The sequence below is a fragment of the Kryptolebias marmoratus genome, linkage group LG5 (assembly GCF_001649575.2).
Source record: "Kryptolebias marmoratus isolate JLee-2015 linkage group LG5, ASM164957v2, whole genome shotgun sequence".
Taxonomy (NCBI): Eukaryota; Metazoa; Chordata; class Actinopteri; order Cyprinodontiformes; family Rivulidae; genus Kryptolebias; species Kryptolebias marmoratus.
Genome location: NC_051434.1, coordinates 5,206,910 through 5,229,274, shown reverse-complemented (window position 1 = coordinate 5,229,274; position 22,365 = coordinate 5,206,910). Strand labels below are relative to the sequence as shown.

The window sequence follows — 22,365 nt, the reverse complement described above, 5'->3', positions numbered from 1 at the left end:
ACAAGACACAAAAACTCAAAGATTAAATCAACAATCAGCGAAATGGCAAAAGATGAAAAGTCACACCTTTCAAAAAGACAAAACTAACTTAAATAGAACTAATAAAACAGATTAGAAAGAAACAAATAATGATAACTGTGAAGACATTAATCACAAACATCAACTGATGATCCTAAAAAGCACAAAACCAGAAATGATGAGGAAGATTTCAGGGACTGGAGCCATCTTTAATCCCAGCAGCACCATCACATGTTCACATCAGTATTGACCCACAGAAGCAGCAGTGGGTGGTTCTGTTGGGCCCCTCCGGGTCCAGGAGTCACCAGAACTGGACGGCTGCCAGTTTCTCTTATACAAAACACAAACAGACACTTTGGACCGGCCGTGCTCCTCCGGCAGGCCTCAGGTCAGCTTTAATAAGAGGCGAAGTCACCTCTGAGCCTCACTTCAGCAGGTTCTTGTTGCCCCGAGATGCAGGATCTATTCAGAGCAGCTGTGCCGGTCCTGATGCTGCTGAGCTGCAGCTCTCCGTCTGCAGCCGAGGACTGCAACCTGCCACCCGAGCTGCAGAGACAGGACCTTCACAAGGTGGGGGGGGGTCTTCACCGGGCCTCGGGTTTCTTTAGGAGCAGGCGGTCCGATCTGACTCTGGTTTGTTGTCCCAGCTGTCGGAGGTGCGGTGGGTTCTGGTGGAGGCGTTTGCGGATTATCCGGCTGGACAGGAGCTGCTGAAGCAGGCCAACAGCTCCATCATTGAGATGCGTCTCAGGGAGAATAACGAGAGCTTCCTGTTCATTGAAAGAAACATTGTGTAGGTTTGGACGGATGCTTTCCTTTTGTTGTGATTGATAAAATGAGTAAAAGTGAAGTTTGTCCCACAGACGTCTTTTAGTATCTGGTTTTCAGACTTCAGCTGTGTTTTCTGCTGCTTGTCTTCAGTCAAAATGAGTTTTAAAATACAGCTTTGCTTTTGACAGAGGAGGGAAATGTCTCATCTTCCGCGGCAACTTGTCAATCCCTGACCCTGGGACGTCCAACCACACCCTGATTGTGGACGACACAGGTGAGTCCAGGTCCAAACCCTGAAGTCATCACAGCCAACATCTGCTGTTAGGATCCCTCCGGCTCGTTGAAGGATGTTTCTGAGCCCTGAGACGATGTGAATTCAGCCCAGCAGGAATGAAAACAGGAGTCGGCGTCTGATCCCCGAAAAGACAAGAAACGTAAAAGCAGGAGTCCCGAGTTCTGGTCCTGGAGGGCCACCGTCCTGCACGATTTAGGTGTTTCTCTGCTCTGACACACCTGATGTGAATGACTGAATGACTAACAGGCTTCTGCAGAGCTTAAAGAGCTGCTGAAGAGCAGAGAAACGTCTTAAACAGGGGTGTCTCCATTCCTCGGGGGTCGCTCTCCTGCATGTTTTAGATGTGTTCTTGCTTTAAAACACCTGGTTTAAATGGATGCCTTGTTGCCATGCTCCTGGAAAACTTGATTATTTGGTGAGAAGGTGATTAAATAATTTGAATCAGGTGTGTTGGAGCAGAAAAACCTAAATCCTCCAGGACTGTGGCCCTCAAGGCCTGGAGTTTGACACCCCTGGTCTAAAACATGCCGGACGGTAGCCCTCCAGGACCAGGGCTGGGGACCCCTGCGTTAAAGGTACTCATTGCAAAGTCATGAAGACCAGGTGAAGTCAAGTGTAGGGCGCTGCGACGGTACAAGCTACAGATGGAGCACCTGAAGGACAAGAGAGGACAAAATCCAGTCCTGACTCAGTCCACCTGGCAGCTAGGAAGCAGCTTATAGGAATATCATGGACTGGATACGAATTAAGATTCGAGTTATAAATGTTTAAACTGAGAATTTACCAGAAGCTGAATGCTGAGCTTCACCTCGTTCGTTCTCTTTTCTTTTATACGTTCACATGGACGTCTTCTCTGAAAATCCACGCTTGTATTTATGCACAGACTAATGTAGGTCAATCAAGCCTCCACGTTGTTCAGCTGAGTGTTTTGTTTACATTGAGTGTGGACCCGCGTTTCAGATTTACTTATCCGTATTTATGGAAAACTACCGCCTGATATAGCTCAGGATAACTTGATTTCATATGGTTACCTAAAGGTTCATTTTGGTTTTTAAATGAGAGAAAACCTCCGGAGCTACAGCTCCTCGACCACGAGGACTCAGGGGTAAAACTGACCCAGGTTCAGCTGGGGACCTGGATTTATATGAGAAGAGTGGAAATCTGCTCCTGCTTTCAGGAAAAACCAGCCTGAACCTCTGGAGCTCAAACAGAAACTGTGTTAGTTTAGTGGAGCGGATCCTGACTGATTTCGTTTTGTCCTCACGGTTTCTTCAAGGAGTGCGGGAGTTTGAAGGCGTGGTGACGCCGTACGACGACCAGGGTCGGGCTGACGTCCACCAGGCGTGTCCCAACTGTCTCCTCATCAATTACCATGGAGTGTTTGAGGGAACGCCGGGAAGACTGCTGCTCATCTACAGTAAGAACGACAGCGAGACTCTGACACAGCTCTCACACATGCAAAACAAAAATCAGTAAATTAAATAAGTATGGCTGCATTAAAATAAGGTAATATAAATTAAAAGAAGCACAAAAAACCTGATAAAAAGTTTTTTTTTGTCTCAATAAAATCCCTGAAAACCTGCAGGTCAATTTCAAACACATCCTAAAGAAACTGACATTTGAAATAAAAAATATAAATATATAAGTTGTACTTTTCTCATGTTATCTTATGACCCATTAACCAAACTAAAAGTTAGTTGTTGCCTCTTTTTGGTGCTTTTATTGCACTTCAGAGTAAATCAGCATTTTCTTTGTGGTTGTTTTCTTGTTGTTTTGTGTCAGTTTGTCTCATTTTTTTCTTTTTTTTTTGGTTTTGTTTGTTTCTGTAAAGTATTTTTTCAGTCTATCCTTGAGATTATTCAGAACCTGTTCTGCTTTTCATGATTTTTGTCTCATTTCTTCTTTCTTATGCAAACAAAACTCTGCAGATTACATATATTTTTTGATCCTTTTTGTGGAATTTGCTCCTTTTTTGGAGTTTTGGATAACTCTCACAAGAGTTTAGAAAGTTTTTTTGCACTTTTTGAGTTTGATTGTGGTTGTTTTTTCTTGTTTCTATGGATATTTGTTTCTTCTTCTATGTCTCTTTAAAAATAGTTCTGGTTGTTTTGTGTCTTTTACGGGGTTTTCCCCACATTTTTTGTAGTTATTTTGCCTTTTTCTCACACTGTGCAGTCATTTAGTCTTTTTTGATGTAGTTATTCACACTATGAGGTCATTCTGTGTCTTCATCATCACTGTTGTGTCTTATTTTATGTTTTTAGCCTGATTTGAATGAATCTGACTGTCTGAGTTTCTTCACCCAGTCAGGGTGGTTAGTTTTTTCACCTGCACACAGGCGGCTGACTTCCTGTGGCATTCTCTGATGCAGGAAGTGAAGGGAAACACCTGGACGCAGACGAGCTGCAGGCTGCTGCGGCTGGACACAGGAGGATGGCAGAATGCCTGAAGTTCAACGTGGAGATCAGCTTCCGTTACGACGGGAAGGCAGGTCAGAGAAGTCAGGGTCTTTATTTCCATGCAGGAACAGGAAGCTAAGAGTTTTCTGCAGCTGATGGCATCGATTTAATTCACTGTTTCACAACTTTACGTCCACATTTTAGGACACAATTTGTCTTTTCTAACAAACCTATGACGCTGCAGGAGCCTCGAAGCTTCAACCTGAATAAATAAGACATTAAAACAACTCTTATTTTAATTCACACAATCCTGTTTGGTTCTTAACGCAGAAACTTCACCTCTTTTTGCACATTTATCTTTAGTTTTTAACCCTTATTTGTATCATGAAATAATTTGTTTAAATGATCTTCAGATCTAATGTCTGACTTCAGGTTTGTGTTTGTTTCTCTGCAGAGTTTTGTCAAAAAAAAGAGGCCTTTCACAAGCTGCTCCCTGAATAATAATAAAAATAAATGTTTTATTTGTTTTTTTGTTTTATCTCATGATTAAGGCAATAAAACATGAACATTAAACTCAAAGTGTCTGGTTTTATTGAACACAATATGTTAAAATAAAATCAGGTAAAAGTATTGAATAAAGTTTTTGACTTTTTAAGATTAAAGAGGGAAAAAATAGTTATGTCAATTTAACGTAGAAAAGTCTTTTATTTAAAATATAAATGTGTAAATAAATGAATCAAATAAGCTGAGATCAAAACTAAAATTGAAAAAAAGTTGCTTCATGCTTTTATTTTAGAAACATATGTGTACAAGTAATTTATTGTTCACTTTTAAAATAAAATAATAAAGTTTGAGATACAATATAATAACAACAGTATACTTTACATTTAGACTTACTTTTTATGTTTTAGTTTTATTGTGGCTTTGTCTCATTTGTTACATTTATTGTATTTTTTTTAGAGTTTCTAATCTGTAATATTATATTGCTGCTGATTTACCAACTGAGGCTTAAAAACAACCATGTCGTACTGTGTCGTATCATACATAACATGTTGTATCGTATTGTATCTTACTGTCTTGTAACTCATCATATTGTATCATAAAGTATCTTATCTTAATGGAATATGATAATTTAAATATACTTTATCACAATGAAAAGTCCAAGAAAACAAGACATAATCAATATAATATAATATAATATAATATAATATAATATAATATAATATAATATAATATAATATAATATAATATAATATAATATAATAAGTTTGTCAGCTTGTAGTTTCCCGCTCTGGCCGCTGGGTGTCGCTCTCTTTATTTAAATAAACCGGCGCGCGTCCTCGTGTGGGGGAACGTGCGCGCGCGGAGTGAATGAGCATCTGCTTCAAAGCGCGCGCAGGGAGGATGCAGCTCAGACAACAGCCGCGGCGCTGAGGGGAGGAAGGGAACCGGCTTTGGACCGAGCCGAGACCCGGCGACACCGACACCAGCGTTTACTGGGACCGGAGCTTCCGGTGCTGAACTCCGGCCCGGCCCGGCCCGAACCCCCCCTCCTCCCTCCACAGACGGTGTGATTGTTCGCTGAGCCCCGGAGTGAAGAGGAGGGAGGATGAAGAAAAGCAACCAGAGCAGACGGGTGAGCTTTTATTCCGATTTAATTCTCTTTAAAAACTCCTCACAGAACCTCACAGAACCTTACAGAACCTTTAGATTCTGATCATCAGTGTTCCTGCTGCTCAGCACAGACAGCTGGCCTTTCAGACTTTAATTATTCTTTCTGTTTAATCTAATTTAATCAAACTATAACCTTTAATTACACACTGATCAGCTGGATTTTGTGTTAATTCAGACTCATGAAAAAAACAAACAAACATTGAATTAATTCATGTTTTATTCATTCAACTCTTCTTTAATCAGCTGATCATTTAAAACCTGTTACTGAGTGAATATTTGATCTCATCTCATCAGTATTCAGGTAACATCCTGCTGATTTTACACCTGTTTAAACTCCAAATTTACATCAGGAGGCAAAAATAAATCAACCTTTGATGGGACTGATCAGAATACGGTGTCAGAAGGATGTAAAAACATTAAAGTTAAAGCAAATTGGAGGAAAAACAGAAGAATCATGTTTTTTTTCTGTTAGTTTGCTGTCAAACGTGACGATATGAGAGTTTAATCAGATTTAAACATTATTATCAGGCTTATTAACAGGAAATAATGTAATTTAAACTTTATTTTTTATGACTGAGGAAACAAGTCTGTTGTTCCTCAAACGACATGAATGTTTGGATTTAACAGGAGAAAATGACGCCCTGAACTGTAAGTCTGAGCCCAACTTTTATCTTTCTTTTTTTGTTTTTTTACTCCCAAAGGCTTCCTGCTGCTTCGCATCTTTTTAAATTTAATCTGTTTTGCTGAAAGTGCGCCCGGTTTCCTTGTTCTTCCTCCTTCTGTGCTGTTATGTAATTAAAGTAGGTCAGACTGACAGAGAGCAGCCAGATCATGACAAACACCATCATCCTCCTCTCCGTCAGTCCTCTCCCTCTGATAATAGTCCTCATCTCGCCGGTTCCTCCTTGGTTCCTCCTCTCACTCCTCTTGTCGTCCTGTTCCAGGGCCTCCAGGACTCCGGTCCGCTCGCCGTCCAGCAGCCCGAGAAGGCGGGTTGGATCCGGAAGTTCTGCGGTCGGGGGATTTTCAGAGAGCTCTGGAGGAGCCGTTACGTGATGCTGAAGGGAGACCACCTCTACGTCTCGGACAAGGAGGTGAGGACAAACCAAGCGAGGGGACCGGGGGTGTCCTGGCTGGTGTCTCAAAACGTCTCTGAGGGTCAGTGTGGACAGAAGACAGAGTCAGACACTCGGGAGCTTCCTGCTGCTCAACCGATTCTCCTTTCTCCTCGTAGATCTGCAAACAAACAGTTCGGATCGGTTTAAAACTACGAGTCCGACAAGTAAAAGACTCAAAAACAGCCACAGAGCAACTTAAAGCCTCAGAGCGAAGCAAAAAAAAGACTCAAAATAACCACACAGCCGTTTAAAATCAACAAGAAACGATTCAAAAAACTACAAATTGACTCAAAACGACCACAGAGATACTCGAAACAACAAGATGGAGACTAAAAATGACCACACAGCAGCTTAATTTTAACAAAAAAATAACTTAAAACAGCCTCAGATTGACTCTAAGCAAACAGAAAAACGCTCCTAACAACCAGAGACTCACAGGGAGTCTAAACAAGGTTTAAAAAGAACTAAATATTGATTCAAAATTACCACAAAGATACTCGAAATGACTGCAAAGACTGAAAATAACTAAACTGGTTCAGAATTAACAAAAAAAGACTCAACAAGGAGACAAAAACTAAAAGAAAAAACAATTTAAACAACTGTAAATTGAATCAAAGCAAACAGAAAAACTCTCCTAACGACCAGAGACTCACAGGACGTCTGAACAAACAAACACGCAGAGGTCTGAAATAAACACAAACTGATTCCAAATGACCACAAAGACGCTCCGAACAACAGAAAACCTTTCCACAAACGGCCACACAGAGGTCCCCGAGACTGAAAATAACACCAAACATCAACAAGAAGACTTTTACACACACACACACAGAGCTGTGACTGAATGCAAACACAAAACACAAAACAAACACAAAGAGGCTCCAATAAACTAAAAAAAGAATGCAAATAAAGACGAAAAGAACAACCAGAAACGCGTGAAGTGACCACTGAGGGAGAAGGAGAAACATGAGGAGGCAGATATATCAGAGAGCCAAACAGAGGAGGTGAAATCGTCCACATTAAAGAAGATAAAACGCTCCGACACCGGATTAATCCACCGTTAAATACAGATTACACCAAATAATGTCGAAAACTGAGAAAAAAATCAACGTTCTGATGGTGGTTTAAGTCTAAATGTTGGATTTTACTATAAAGAAAACAGAAAAATGTCCGTATTTCCATTATCAAAGCTCCTCGTGAGGACGGAGACGTCCTTCTGGGACGTTTCCCTGCAGGTGGACGCAGGACGTGAGAAATCCGGCTGATGCTGCAGAGGACAGGTGTCTCCTGCAGAGACAGCTGGACCCCAAAGTGCTGAGTGTTCGTGCAGATTCCTCGTTATGCAACAGAGGGACGCTGACTCGGGCTTTTCTGCAAACCTCTTCTCCTCGCCTTCAGCGCCTCAGCCGATAAGTTTCAGCTCTGCGGCGTTCAGACGAGGAGGAGGAGGAGGAAGAGGAGGAGGAGGAAGAGACGAGCGGGGTCAGAGGGTTTTATCATCATATTCAGAGCATCCCCAAAGTGACACAAAACAACCACAAACAGACAAGAAGAGAATTTATAAAGTAGAAAAACTAACAGAGAGAGTCTAAAAACGGGCTTTAGAGAGAAGGATGGCAAAAAGACTCAAACTGGCTACAATAAGAGGCTGTAAATCCTTAAACATAAAACAAGAGAAGGACACAAAATAATGTAAATGTGCAAAAACACAAAACTGTTTCACTCAGAGTCTGACTGAAGGGGAATCCTCGTCACGTTTCTGCAGATTTTTGTTTTACTGCAACTCAGTAACAAAGTGTGGTCGTTTTAACTAAATTTAATAGCAATTTATTCTCATTTCTTGTCTCCAATTTGTCCCAATTTGGTCCTAGAAGCTGCCAAACGCTTTTTGCTAAAATTAGCAGAACAGACGCTGACGGCTCGGCTGGAAGCAGAGAAAAAAAACTTTTTACTGTCTGGTGTTTTCTGATGAGTGTTTGGAGGTTTTCTACAGCGTGCCGACACAATTCATGTTGTGAATTATGAATAAACCCATCTGAGCTGAATTATTACGAACAAAGAAAACAGTAGTACGATAGCTAAACAGTGGCTAAAACTGGTCCTAAAGCTAAAATGAGCAAAGCAGATGCTAACTTTGGCAAAACGGGATCTAAAAGTGTCTGTGGCTGAAGCAGATTTCAAAGAGAACAATGTTTTTAAAGGAATTAATGGGAAGTTTTATCCTGAATAAAGTTAAATAATTTGAAAAACTACAAGTCCCAGCAGCCGTCTCCTGGTTGAGCTGCACGTTTTGACGTCTGAACGGTGGAAAAAAAGCACAAAGTTTGCAGAAATAGTTTGACTGAAACAAAACAAAACAGAATAACTATAAAAACTGTCTGAACGCTGACTCAGCACTCAAAGACTAAAAACAACAAAAACATAAAAAACTACAGAAGAACCTGATCTCCTGAAACACCGAGGGCCTCACGTTCAGGACCTGTGGAGGATTTTAGGCTCAGATTAAATCAGACAAACTTCTAACATTTCCTTTAAAACACGTTGTTTTGGTTTTTGTTGTAAAACTCTTTAAATATCAGCTTTAAAAGTGAACATTTTCTGCTGAATGTGGACGTTTTAGTCGTGTGTTTGTCTCTTTTCGCAGCAGAACCTCGAGTCGTTCTGACTCCATAGAACAATAAATAACAATAAAAGCAGGTTTTTATTATCACATCACTTCTATTATAGATCTGAGGGTGAAGACAAGATTTAAGGCCAGGGTTAGTTCTGTTCCAGCTTCCATTAAATGTGTGTGTTCCCTGTAATTATGATTTTTTTTTATTTCAGTCCCTGTGATTCATCTTTTTCCTGTCTCAGCAGAGCGTTGACCCAGGACATTTATAAATACAGTCGCCGGAGGCAACTTTCATTCTGCGTGGAGCGGCAGATTTCTATTTTTACTTTGAAACTATCTCTGCGAGGACGTTCCTGCCTCCGCCGGGCCTGAAAGCGTTGATTTAACGCCGGGGACTCGATCCCTCGGCTGCTGTTCGCTGGTTTCTGGTCTGAAGTGTCTTTATGGCGTCACATTGATCGAACCGACTGTGTTATTGATGGATGTTCGGCCTCGGCCCTGCGGCCATTAAACACACTTTAAACACACACTGACCGTTACTCCAGCTGCTGACACATGAGTTAAAGAGCTGATGTGAGAAATGAGCCATTAGGTTCGGTTTAAAACTCTCCTCCCGAGCAGAAATGTGACTTTTCATCAGTTCATCCGTCCGGATCACAGGGCCGCCGGACACAAAAGGTCCACTTCATTCAGGTTTTGGAGCCATTTTTCAAAATAAAAGAGGGAGGAAATCGTGTTCCTCTCGTCCAGAGCAAAGAGACCACAAACTAAACAAAGTCATGAAATGGTGGCGTTTAAGTAAAACTAAATAAAATGGTTAAAAACCTTAAAGGCCTCCTTGAAGGAATGCAGATCGCCCGCCGCCTTTCATGGCGGACTTTTAGACGAAAATCATTTTATGTTGAGAAATAACGGACCTTTAATGACTCTCAGCTACTACCACACCCAGTTTTAGCTCAGCTTCTGCACAACCGACAGCCATATTCGTGTTGAATAATATTGATTAGCATCGGCGGCCATTTTGAACTGAGTTGGCTCCAAAACATAATCAGCTTTTAACATCCAGTAATTACATCCTTAAAGTTTTATTATAATCCATCAAGCTGTTCGGGGAATGTTTTGCTAACAGATAAATAATGGTTAAATCTGTTAGCACTCAGATTATGTGTTGGGGATCAGTCTCAGCTACTACCTCACCGAATTATAGGTCTATTTGTGAAAAACTAAAGCTGTTTCTTTGTCTTTGCTGCCTGAATTAGGTTAACTCCAGCTGGTAGTCAGTAGTAGAGGCACATGCTTTAATTTCTGCAAGATTCCTTAGATTTTGTCCTGCGGTTCATGAGATATTTTGCTAACAGACAAGCAGAGACGTAACCGTCCCTTTCCTTCTCGGCGCTTCATTAAAAACAAACGAAGGAGAAAAAGCCGGACGCTCTGAGCGCTTGTATCGGTTTCATCTGCGTGAAGGATCAAAGCTGTCGTTTTAATGAAAAAGAACTGAAAGTGAAGATTTCAGTCGGGGTTAAACAAGTCGACTCTGATTTCCATGTTTCTTTCATCAGAAACATTTTCACTTTGTTGACTTTGCAGACGAGGAAACCGGCTGCTGAAAGAGTAAAGAGGGAGTTTAATCCACTCGGAGAGGGCTGAACTCAGACGTTTATTCATTTTTAACTCTACTCCTCTGGAGCCGCGCAGCTGAAGAAATGAAAACAGACAAAGTAGGAACGAGACTAAAGAGGCCGACAGGAATGGAGCCATGGATACCACCGTCTTATCGCTCGCTTATGAATATTCAACACTTTTAAAAGTTCTCCGGAGCTGACAGAACGTCTTTTTTTCTTTCATCCTTAAAGAAAAGTCAAGAAAAGCCACTGAAAGTATAAAAGAATAAAAGAAGTGACGCATCCTGTTTGCACCGAAGCTGAGCTGCATCAACCTGAAGCGGCACATAAATACCAATAAAAATCAAATCCGCCAAGAAAATAAACGTTTATTAAGTCAGATGTGGAAAAATATCTTCCTACGGTTCGTTAGCCCAGCTCCAGGGATGAGCTGGGGTTACAGTGACGCATAACTACATTCAAACTAGCAAATATTTTAATTTCTGATTTACTTTTTAAACAAAATAAACTCTTAATTCTGTCGGACCTTCATGAAGAACCTGGATATTTATTGATGCATAGTAACTTAAACAAGAAGCAAAAAGGCTCCACAGGTGAACAGAACAACAGTTTTAAACCTCGACTAAATCCGGCCGTGTTCAAACTGTGCTGAGAAAAGAAAACATCTAATAAAGCCCAGCTGACTCTCTGCAGGGAGGGACAGAGGACAGGTTTACTGTTCCAGTGAGATTCTGGATCATTTCAGGTTAAAGACTGAAACAGTGTCAGGTCTGTTTGTCGCCTCTGCAGAGGACGGTTGGACAACATTCACTGAAACTAAAGAGCCGAATTGTGGACTTTACTGGAGACGGATCGTCCTCTTGTGCATCGGTGGATCCTCTGAGGGTCTGAGCACTAAATTTGGACGATCTTCATCACCTGGACCCTCAGCCGAACCCAAAGCTCAGCAGAGGAGGCTGAACCTCCTCCTCCATCCATAAGCTGCAGCTCGTCCTGATGGAGCTCCGCAGGAGGAGAGGACAGCTGAGGGACCCCCCCGGGGGTCTCAGCCCCTCCTCAGAGACTCGTTTCCATCCCTCAGTGTCCTCAGAGGTCCCTCATGGCGGGACGTTTAGCACCACTGAATCAAAACCAACCAGAACGAAAAACAGCTTCATTCTTCAGGAAACAAGATGGCCGAACTCCCCAGCAGCAGGAAACACTCCAAACATCCGTTTATTAACTGAGTTACTGATTATTTATGACTCCATGACCTGAAAGGAGCCGTGTTTCTGTAAACTGGTCCTTTAATATCAGCTTTGTTCAGATATCTGTGAGCAGATGGTTCAGTGTGGGTTACAGCACACACACTTCCTTCTGTGTCACTGCCTCCCTGTGTGTGTGTGTGTGTGTGTGTGTGGCAGATGTTGTGTTTGTAGAACATTTCTGATGAGCGTCACAGACGGCCACCAAGAGCTTTAAATTAAAACTGGACTTCTCCGTCCAACATAAAGCTGACCTCTCAGCGCGAGGACGTGATGGAGGTGTTCTTGTGTTTCAGGTGAAGGATGAGCGTAAAGCGCAGGAAGTCTTCGACCTGGCTGACTACGAGCGTTCAGAGGAGCTGAGGAAGGCCAAGAGCCGCAGCAAGAAGAACCACAGTCGCTTCACGGTGCTCCGCTGCCGCCACCGAGGACACCCTGTGAGTCCAGCCGTCCGTCCGTCCGCCTGTCCGCCCATCTGTCCTTTAATGATCTCATTCAGGCTCTTCTCGCCGTCCGGCCGGGCAGTTTGTCCTCCACCCGCAGCATCTTCTCATTTTTACACTTCACTGACCCTAACGTCAGCAGGCCTAAGGTTAAATAACTCTGGTTCTTTTATTGTGAAAGAAAAGCTGCTCTGATGATGTTAAACTGTCTCAGGGTCAGATGAAGAGTTAATGACTCTGCTGAAGAAGCTAAAACTGAGTTATTAAAATAAAAACAAGCCGACTGGTGGCTAAAATGAGCAGAAATGCAGCTAAAATGTAAACGTAAAGATAAATACTAGATTAGCAAAGCAGTTGCTAAAGCTAAAATGAGCAAAACAAAAGCTACAATGGAGAAAAACTGGTTCAAAGTTAGTGAAATTAATGTTAAAGCTTAAAGTAGCAAAACGCTAAAATAAAAAGTGGCAAAATGAAGCACAACTGATGTTAATATTAACAAAACTATAACTAAAAGCAGCAGAACAGGTGCTAAAACTAAACTTAACGAAACAGCAGCTAAAATTAGCAAAACTGTAACTAAAAACTGAAAGATAAAAGCAGCATAAGAAGATAAAATTAGAGCTCGTTGTTTGTTGAAGCAGATTTCACAAAACAATGTTTTTGATCTTAACGTATCTCTTTGAGGAGTTTAGTTTTAAATAAAGTTAAATACTTTAAAAAGTAAAAAGGTTAGAAAAACCAAAAGGCAGAGCTGCCTCCTGCCTCTCTGATGGTATGGGGGTGCATTAATGCCTGAGCTCCTGACCGAGCTTTAAATGAGCACAAAGTATAAAAAAAGAGGTTTGACTGCAAAAAACTTACAGAAGAAACTTGAAACAGAAAAACAATATTTCAGAAAACATCGCAGGAAGTGGAAATTAGGTTTCCTTGCAGATCTTATAAAGTCAACAAGTACAAGGTTTCGTGCTGTGATCCGTCTGGTTTAGAAAATATTTGGTTTTGTGTCTTAAATAAAAGCAAGAAATCCAAAGGATCTAACTTTTAATGTTTTATTAGACTTTTCTGGGTCTGCTGAGGCGACGTCGCTTCTCTGTTTCTGTTCGGAAAGACTCAGATGGGCGACATTCCTCCATGGAGCGTTATTTTATCTTCACTTTCATAAATCTCATCTACCTGAGGGGAGGTGAGGGAAGGAGGACTTTCATCTTCCTTAAGTCTTCAGTCCTGATGTGAAAACTGAACCGTTTCCGTCCGTCCTTTGCGCTCAGAGATTACACCGCCCACCTCATTGGTGGATTCCCTCCTCCATCTGTCACAGGATTGGTGGGTTAGAGTCCAAGCAGCCCATCCTCCCTGCCTGGACCTCTCTGATTGGCTGATCCGTGTTGTTGGTTTTTTTTTACCCTCTGAAATGGTTTAATCCCATTAGTTTGTGAGTTACAGCAGAATAATCCCTGAAACACTTTCACATGTCCGTCTTTCTGCCCACTCTGCTCCGCTGCAGCGTGTTAAAAGTCACGCTGCTCTGGGATGAAGGCAAGAAAACGTGACTGAGAACGTTTCCTCACATGTGGTGATTAATGAGGACTTCAGACTGCAGAGCGTTGTTTAAAAAAATCAGCTTTCTGCCACTAAAACTGAACTTCCATCACACTTTGTTCAAATATTAACATCAGGAGTTCTCATCACTAATATTTGTATATATTGCAAAATAATTCAGATAGTATGAAGAAAAGGAAAAGCTTTAAACTGAATATTTTCACGAAAACTTAAATATTAATTTCTAGCTGCAGGAACAAAGCTACACCGACCAACATTTTTGCACCATTTATGGATACAAATCTTCATGGAGAGCCTGAACTCCCTCAGAATTGAATAAATTAATTTGTGCAACACTTTTCTGTGGCAACAATGAACCCTTAGGTGAAATGTCACCTTCCTGCAGGTTCCTAACCTGGTGTTTCTGGCTGTGAGTCCGGAGGAGAAGGAGTCCTGGATCAACACCCTGAATGTGGCCATCATCAGAGCCAAGAACAGAGTCTTAGACGAGGTTTGTCTCTGTTTGTTTGTAGTAAATGAAGGTAACTGAGATGTGCTGTAAGATGATGAACAAACCTAAAGGTTGACAGTAGATTGAACTTCTCTTCAGGTGACCATCGAGGAGGACAGTGCTTTGGCTCATCCCACCAGAGATCGAGCAAAGATCCCTCACAGCCGCCGGCTTCCAACCAAAGGACACCTAATGGCCGTGGTACCACATCCCTTTTTTCACCTTGCTGCAGGATCAAATTAACAGTATCTTTATGAGATCTCTTTTTTTTTTTTTAAATTGTCTTCGTAGGCATCTACCTCCTCTCACGGCATGCTGACCCTTGACCTGGTCACAGAGGAGGACGGCTTCTCCCTGGACTGCGATGACGACGCGCAGGAATCCTGGGAGGACAGCTTCCGGGTCGACTTGCAGAAGGAGGGAGGCCGTCAGAGAGCCGGCACCGACGTGTCAAAGCTGCGGGTGACGCCCAAAGAGCCTAAAGTGAAGACGGGCAGCTTACCCAGGGGGAGTGAGCGGTCCTGGTGCAAACATCTGGACGTCTCCAAAGTCCACAAGACCCAGCAGGTCCAGGTGGGGACCGCTTAGACTGGAGATTATATTTTATTTATTTATTGGCACTAAATTAAGCCTGAAAACTGACCCACAGCACTGATTACTTCTGAAAGTCCAATCATTTTCATCTCCTTAATGAAATCAGGGGAATCAACTTTAAAAAAAAAACATGCACAAATCAACACGCCTGTTTTCTGTCAGGCCCTTCAGGCTCAATCTCGGACGCCTCAGCCAGGGAAGAAGGTCAGCCTGCAGGGCCGGAGTCGCTGTGCCTCCATGGACGAAGTCCTCTCCTCCAGGTATGAACTGTTGTTTGTCTGGTGTTAAAACCTCTCTGACCCGTTTCAGTCAGCGCACATTAATAATTAATCACCCTGAAGTGGTACATTTGAGAGCGAAGGCTGCTCTGAAAATGAAGAAACCTGGAGGGCTAATTGATTTTTTTATGCATCCATTCATTTTTAATGTTTATCAGAATATGTCACACTGATTCAGTCCAGTTAGACAATACATGAAACATTAATATTTATCTGATATTTTAATCATAAATAACATTTTAGAGTCGGTATGAGGTTGTTCAGACGTGTTTGTTTGCAGGCAGTCAGCTCGGACGCCTCTGTTTACATTTAGTGCAAAACTGTGAAGTCGAGCAACGAACTACATCGGATATAAGACAGTCAGAACAAACAGTAAACCAGAGGAACTCACACGTACAACATCCTGTAATCCACTTTAACTAAATAAATCCTGACAAAATGAATGAATGAATATTCAGAAGTGATTCTGATGAACAGTTTGTTAAAACAAAACCAACAAATAAAATGCAGTATTTAACCAGCTGGCATCGGAGCGGGATTTCTTCCTTTTTTTCTTCTTTTTTTTTAACGTTGAATCGTCAACTCTGTTTGTGCAGGGTCAGGTCAGCTCAGCTTGGTGTTCAGACTACCAAACGTGTGCAGATGAAAAGAGTCCAGGTCATCTCAGAAGGTTGTCTGAGTGAAGATGTTTTCAGTGCACATAAAGGGAATTCAGACACACATTTAGCTCTCTTCAGTAGCAACGGATCAGATAGAAACTGTTTCAAACAGCAGGTCTGAACCACCTCAGTGAAAAGACTGGGTATCTAAAACAGGAAGAACCGATGAGGTGGGCTCGGACATCTCATAATCCTGTGAAATACTTTTGAACACATCCAGCTGCAGAATCCCCCTATAGGTGCTGGACAGAGAGATGATTGGTCTGTTCTGGTGCAGACTTACACAGATTGGATGAAATCATATGTTTGACTTAATTTGAAGCGTTATCTTCTCTACACTATTCTTCCTTAAACTGATCTCCATCTCTTTCTCCAGACCTGCAATGATCCGCTCGGAGTTTCGTTCTGCTCTTCGCCGCTGTCCGACCGAAGAGGAGGCAGGGGGTGGGGCGTCGCCTCAGCCCGTGGGTCAGCTGCAGAGCCTCATCGCTCAGAGGATGCAGAGAGCTCAGGAGCTGCTGGAGGAGATGAGACTGCAGGTCCGGCTGGTGTCATTCATTCACTCATTCATTCAAACCTCAATCCTTCCCAAAAGTAACGACACAGGTGGTGAAGAGGACTGAAGTTGTGCCACATGTTGTTTACAGGAGATGCAGAAGGCCAAAGCTGAGAGGGAAAGAGGAGGAAGCTCATCCTACCTGAAGGGCATCGATTCCCCCCGACTCCATCACCTCAGGGGCTCCGACTCGCCTCATTCCAGGTTAGTTTTAATCAGATTCCACTAATTTATTTATAAGAAAAGCCTTTCTGGTGTTTGGAATGATTTGTTATCAGGTTTCCAAAGCGTGAAAATCAGTGTTTGAATGGATTTTTGTCCTCCTCAGCAAGTCCTCAGGGTCTCCGAGGAGCAGGAGCAGCGACTCTCCTCGCCTCCGGGGAAAAGACTCTCCTCGTCTGAGAGGAAGAGAGTCTCCTCGATCCAAAGCCAAGAGGAACCGGTCTAGAGGGGCAGACTCGCCTCGCTCCAGAGGCTCCCACTCACCTGCAGCTAAAGCTACCAACTCCCCTCAGCTGAAGGATCCGCCTCATCTGACCTGCTCCCCTCAATCCAAGAGCTCAGACGCAGTCCGCTCACCAAAGCTCAAGGGGTCGTCCAGCAAACAGAATGACTCTCCTGCACAGGAAGCTCCAGAAACTCCTCCGTGTCCCAAAGGATCCAGCTCCTCTCAGGTTAAAGGATCTGAGTCACCGCAGGGCAGCAAGACCGACTCCCCTCTGCTGGGGAGTCAGGATTCCCCGAGAGAGTCTGGATCCTCGGATTCCTCGCAGCCCAAATCCCCCGACAAACATCCGCCCGCCTCGCAGCCGCCGGAGGAGGACGTGGAGGTGGAGCGGCGGCGCGCGGCGGCCGAGCGCCTCTTGGAGGAGGCCGTGTCGTCGTGGAAAGAGGCGCAGGAGGTCCTGCAGGAGGTGAAGGAGCTGCAGAGCCAGACGCTGAGGCGGCAGCGCAGGAGGACCTACGAGAAGATGACGACCTCGGCGACAGCAACTTTACTGCCCGCAGCGACCGCAGCGGCAGAAGAAGACGACACACCGGCCTCACCGACGTCCCCGGAGGACGAGGACGAATCTGAGACGCCTTGACAAAAATTTTCTTCCTTCCAACTTTCTACTCAGATATTGAATCTTCTCAGTGGAGGTAGCAACGCTTTTCAGCTTATGCACAAAACAGAGACTGTGTAAAATGTAAATAAAACCAGAATGCAACAAATTGTAAAGCTCAGTGGAACACAGTAAACATACCAGACACTGAAACTCTGAAACTAAGATTTTGCACCATTTTTGTTTTTTATAAAAAGAAAACGGAACATTTTGAATTTGATGGCAGAAACACATCACAAAAAAAGTTTGTCTTCTTCTACCATAAGTCTTTAAACATCTAGAATCTGAGGAGAGCAGCTGCTGGAGATTGTAGAGGGAATGTTGTCCCATTCCTGTCTGCTGTTCAGCAGTCCTGTCTGGACTGCAGGCAGGTCAGTTCAGCACTCGGCCTCTTCTACGACGAAGCCATGCTGCTGGAGTGGACCCAGTGGGAGGTTTAGCATCGTCTTGCTGAAATATGCAGGACCTTCCCTTTAAAATGCATTTGGATGGGAGCAGATGTTCTAAAACCTATAGATACTTTTCTGCATTGATGTCGACTCACAGATGTGTGAGCTGCTCATGTCAGAGGCATTAATGCACCCCCATACCATCAGAGAGGCAGGCTTTTGAACTGAACCATGGTCCATGTTCTCTTTAGAGCAGAGGACGTGGCATCCATGGTTTGCAAAAATAATTTCACATTTTGATCCGTCTGACCTCAGATCAGTTCTCCTCTTTGCCTCGGTCCATTTTAAACGAGCTTTGTTCTCCTGCAGCTGTTTCCTCTTTGTGTCACTTACTTTTACAGCCTTTTGTTGCTCCTGTCCCAACTTTTTTTATATGTTGCTGCCATCAAATTACCTGATTTTTTTTTTCCACACATCCTACAGTTTCTTAATTTAAACATTTGATATGTTTCATATGTTCCCTTAGTCAGAAAATATGGGTTTATGAGATTTACAAATCACTGCCTTCTGTTTTTATTTACATTTTACTCAACATCCCCAACTTTTTCAGCACTGGGGCTGTAATTTGGAAGTTTTTAATTCTACTTTGGAAATGATTTTGATCTTTTAATCCAGGGATGACAGGATGACCCCCTCAGCAAATGGTGGATTATTTTGAAACCAGCGATACGTTTCTTTCCAGGAGGTTTAATGACTTTAATCCTCCACAGTGCACTGCGCTCCCACTCGTGCTGCCTGTTTTTTTTTCCAGGACGCCTCCCTCTGTGGCAGATGTGTCACGTTTAATTTAAGTAAACACAGTTTTAAACGAGAGGCCCTCCCCTTCTCCTTCTCTAACAATGCTGCACGCTTTTCTTCTTCGTCTTCTTCTTGCGGAAAGCGAAGCGGAAAGCCTCTCTTAAAAAAAAAAAAAAAAAAGATGTCAATGTTTATACGATGAAAAAACTTTCGATTTTGATAAAAACAAGAAGTCACTGAAGAGCACTACGTTTCTTAAGCACAAATGTTGGACTTTGCTGCAAATTTTTAATCTCTTTAAAGGTGAAAAGACTAAAAACGGACTTCCAATTTTACCGATTTGTTTGCTGATGAACATTTAAGCCTTCTTTTTTGTGGCGTTTCTTTTTAAATTGCTTGACCTCAATTCTGCTGTAGCTTTATATACGTAGGAAACACGTCCTAAAATGTCCTTCCAGCTCATCGATGACATTTATACAATCACAACAAAAATCAGGGAGTTTAAAGTTGTGCATGATGAGCAGAGAAGAAGCAATAATGAATCAGTTTTACTTGTTTAATAATTTGTGTTTGAAACTGAACAACAGACCAGCTCCAAGCTGTAAACTCTGCACTATGAACTGAACTTAGTTATAAAAGTGTCACTTCAGCTGGTTTTTACTGTGTGTGGGTTTTAAAACTGAAACCAGGAGGATTTTATTTGCTCAGTAGTAATCTGACAGAGGCTGGATATTTTAGACTAATTTAAAACATTTGCCAACAATGCAGGGTTTTTTTTCTTACTGAATTTGCATGAAAATAATAAATCATTCAGGATCTCTTCATATATAACACATAAATAACATGTTACTCATACACTGATTTATTGCAGGAATCATAAAAACTAAGTTTCGTGGTCAAACTTGACTGTTGATGCACATAAATGTTTAAAAACACGCATGAGTAAATGTAGCTAACACTGGGGAGGGGGGAAGGTTCTGCAGACGTGAAGCAGGTGGTGAAATGTAAAAGTCAAGGACACGAGTAACAGAATCACCCGCGCTGCAGATGGGTCGCGGACGGATTTAACACCCATGAGTAAATGAATGTGTCGCGCACACGACCAGAGATGTAACAGACGAAGACGACTGAATTCACACGCTGCAGACATCAGGAGGTGATAAAACTTACACACATCAGCCGAAGCAACAAAGCCTTGGGCAGATATTTGCATGTCTCCTTATTGCAGCAAAAACACACATCAGAAACTGGAAATCTCGTCTCAGTTGTGTTGGAATATCACCTGAAAGTGGTTTTTCTTCCTGTAGCTGCTTGGTGAAAAAGATCATTTAAAGCTCCAGTTTGTCAGATGTGGTGACATCTAGTGGCCCAACTAGCAAACTGCAACCAGGGATGAACATTTTAACCAAAAAGACTCTTTGAATTCATGGATAATTGTTACATTTTCTTTGATTATTGTCCTCTGCTTAAAGCTGGGCTAAAAGCACAACAACAAACTGTTTAAAAGCATCTTAAAGAGCGCTGATCTCAGCTGCCACTTGCCTGTTGCATGGTATGCTTTAAAAAAAATGGCCGCACGGTTGGGACTTGCTGTGAATAGACTCAGCTGAAGTTCTGCAGCTGAAACGCCGTCTAATGAAGCCGAGGGTTTGAGAACAGAGTCCTCCATTTTCACCGGTCTAACACGGAGGAGGACATGCGTATCCTGGCGGTGAAGCGTAGTTTCCACTTGATAATCCTTTCAAAATAAACTACCACGAGGCTCCGAGTTGCAATAGGAAAGCACACCGACTGGAAAAGCACAACTTGGCGTGTCACTTCCTGTTCAATTTTGCCCATTTATAATTGTAACTAATCTGAAAAATGCTAAAGACCAACCTAACTTTGAGTGTTTGGTTTGTTCCATTTGGGCTCCTGTAGTTACACGTTAAAGAACGGCCTATTCTGCTTTAACTATAACAGAATTTTTAATATCAACACATTAATTTGCCGAAGAGGAATTTTTTAGTTCTTATTGGGGAACAAAAAACTAGAAACGCAGTGAAATTAGATATTTTGATGATATTACATCAACACAAAGAAAATAAGAAGCTAACTCAATAATGTTTGACCTAGAGGTTTTCACAGAAGTAAAGAAAAACAATTTGTTTTATTATTGTGTGTTTATTTATGCAACAGACTTAAAGTTTATCTGCAACTTTACCTAAAATATCTTTTTCACAACTTTAAAGCATCTTTTTAGCTGCTGATCGAATAAAAGTGAAGAGTTTTTGTTAAAAGTCTCGTTTTGTAACATTTAGTTTTGCCGGTGTCGCCACGTTTGAACCGTTTTTATTTGGATGTTTTTGCACATCCTGAATAACGAGAGCATGAACAGAAATCCACCGACACTGAAAGAGCTTCGAACCGTGAGGTTAGGAGAGGATGCTGAACGTTTGTAATAATCTCTAATTTATTTCATGTTTGTGCACATTTATATAAAAAAAAGGTTTTGCAAGCAGAATCCAATGCTGTATTCACTGTCAATATAAAAAAACAAGTTCTTCTAAGCTGTTTGCTGACTTTACTTGACTTCGATTCTCTGTGTTGATGTTTTGAAATGCATTTTGGGTATGCTGAAACTAAAACTGTTGATTTTTTTTGTTTGTTGTTTTTAATGCGTGGCCGTTCCACAGCTCGTGGAAAGATGCAAACTAGAATAAGCTCCGCTGCTGCTGAGGTGAGAACTTGTTGTACCTGTTTTATGCAGCTTTATTTCAACACAATTTCTGAGTCAAACAGGTGAGTTCAGCTCACCTTACTGGCTGATTTGTTTCTTTCCTCTTTGAATAAAAGTCTTTTAAGTGAAATTTGAGACCAGATGACTGATTAGATGTGTGTGTGTGTGTGCTGTTGAGACACAATAAAACATACAACTCAGATTAAAACCAGCTGATGGGAAGGTAAATATAAAATATATAAGAAAAGAAAACATTCATTGAACTTTTTATTCATTTGAACTCATTGCAAACAGTTTGATCCAACATGTCTGTTCGTTTGTTAATTAAAGACCTCACGTTTCTTAAATGCATGTCAGGTTTTAAACTGAGATCACCTTCTCATGAAGCTGGAGACGTTTTGGTGAAACCTTGAAAATCCCGCCGTGCGCTGCCTCGCACATCATCATGTTGAGGGTCAGTCTCGGCTACTAACACGTCATGTTTTAACTCAGTAGATGTAAAACTAACTGAGTTGTAGCCATTTCTGTGTTTCCTGAGGTCAGCTGGTTGTGGCAGCCATCTTGAATGAGGTTGACTCTAAATATAAACCATTACTTTCTGCAAGTTTCATTAAAATTAGTGCAGATAATTTGAAAACAGGCAGAAATTGGCAAAAACAATCATTCGCCTTCAGATTTTGGCAGCAGGGGAAAATAAACTACTACATCCAGTAAAAAATGGCTCACAACTCTACAGCAATTACTGATTTTAAAATGTTTCGACACTTTGTTTGAGGTGAGGTGGGCTGAATGTCAGGATAACACACACTTCTTTCTTATTGCTCCATGTCTGACGGTCCTCTTGTGTGCGGAGCGTCTCCTCTGTGCCCAGGAGGAAGTTAACATTTAATTATCTGACTTACTTCCTGTTCATGAACACAACACAAACAGACAGAGTGGGTCAATGAGCTGTGATGAAGAGCGGCAGCAGATGTAGGGCAGGACAAAGAGCGGCGCTCCATTCTGCAGCACACACACC

The 22,365-nt window shown here is 42.1% G+C and overlaps 2 protein-coding genes across 3 annotated transcripts; both read left to right on the top strand.

Moving 5' to 3' along the window:
* Nucleotides 1–397: 397 nt before the first annotated feature.
* Nucleotides 398–4,045, top strand: LOC108243913 (saxitoxin and tetrodotoxin-binding protein 1). The gene is made up of 6 exons (XM_017429665.3): nt 398–588; nt 666–811; nt 978–1,063; nt 2,361–2,501; nt 3,456–3,575; nt 3,938–4,045. The coding sequence occupies exons 1-6, from the start codon at nt 472–474 to the stop codon at nt 3,982–3,984; spliced, it is 657 nt and encodes a 218-aa protein (XP_017285154.1). The 5' UTR covers nt 398–471; the 3' UTR covers nt 3,985–4,045.
* An 837-nt stretch (nt 4,046–4,882) lies between these two features.
* On the top strand, nt 4,883–21,477 carry plekho1a (pleckstrin homology domain containing, family O member 1a). Of its 2 annotated transcripts, none has more exons than XM_017429645.3 (10): nt 4,883–5,119; nt 6,102–6,251; nt 12,052–12,192; nt 14,144–14,248; nt 14,348–14,446; nt 14,540–14,821; nt 15,005–15,102; nt 16,156–16,318; nt 16,427–16,539; nt 16,664–21,477. In XM_017429645.3, the coding sequence occupies exons 1-10, from the start codon at nt 5,093–5,095 to the stop codon at nt 17,421–17,423; spliced, it is 1,938 nt and encodes a 645-aa protein (XP_017285134.1). In that variant the 5' UTR covers nt 4,883–5,092; the 3' UTR covers nt 17,424–21,477. The 2 variants fall into 2 exon arrangements, with proteins under 2 accessions (XP_017285134.1, XP_017285133.1); XM_017429644.3 differs by having other exon boundaries at nt 14,348–14,449.
* Nucleotides 21,478–22,365: the final 888 nt, after the last annotated feature.

Bases quoted from the DNA above. Each gene is read 5' to 3' on its own strand.
- LOC108243913 (XM_017429665.3), top strand. From the start codon at position 472: ATGCAGGATCTATTCAGAGCAGCTGTGCCGGTCCTGATGCTGCTGAGC. The intron at 589-665 runs GTGGGGGGGGGT...TTGTTGTCCCAG, and splicing joins AGAGACAGGACCTTCACAAG to CTGTCGGAGGTGCGGTGGGT. The intron at 2,502-3,455 runs GTAAGAACGACA...TCTCTGATGCAG, and splicing joins AAGACTGCTGCTCATCTACA to GAAGTGAAGGGAAACACCTG.
- plekho1a (XM_017429644.3), top strand. From the start codon at position 5,093: ATGAAGAAAAGCAACCAGAGCAGACGG. The intron at 16,319-16,426 runs GTCCGGCTGGTG...TGTTGTTTACAG, and splicing joins TGGAGGAGATGAGACTGCAG to GAGATGCAGAAGGCCAAAGC. The intron at 16,540-16,663 runs GTTAGTTTTAAT...TGTCCTCCTCAG, and splicing joins TCCGACTCGCCTCATTCCAG to CAAGTCCTCAGGGTCTCCGA.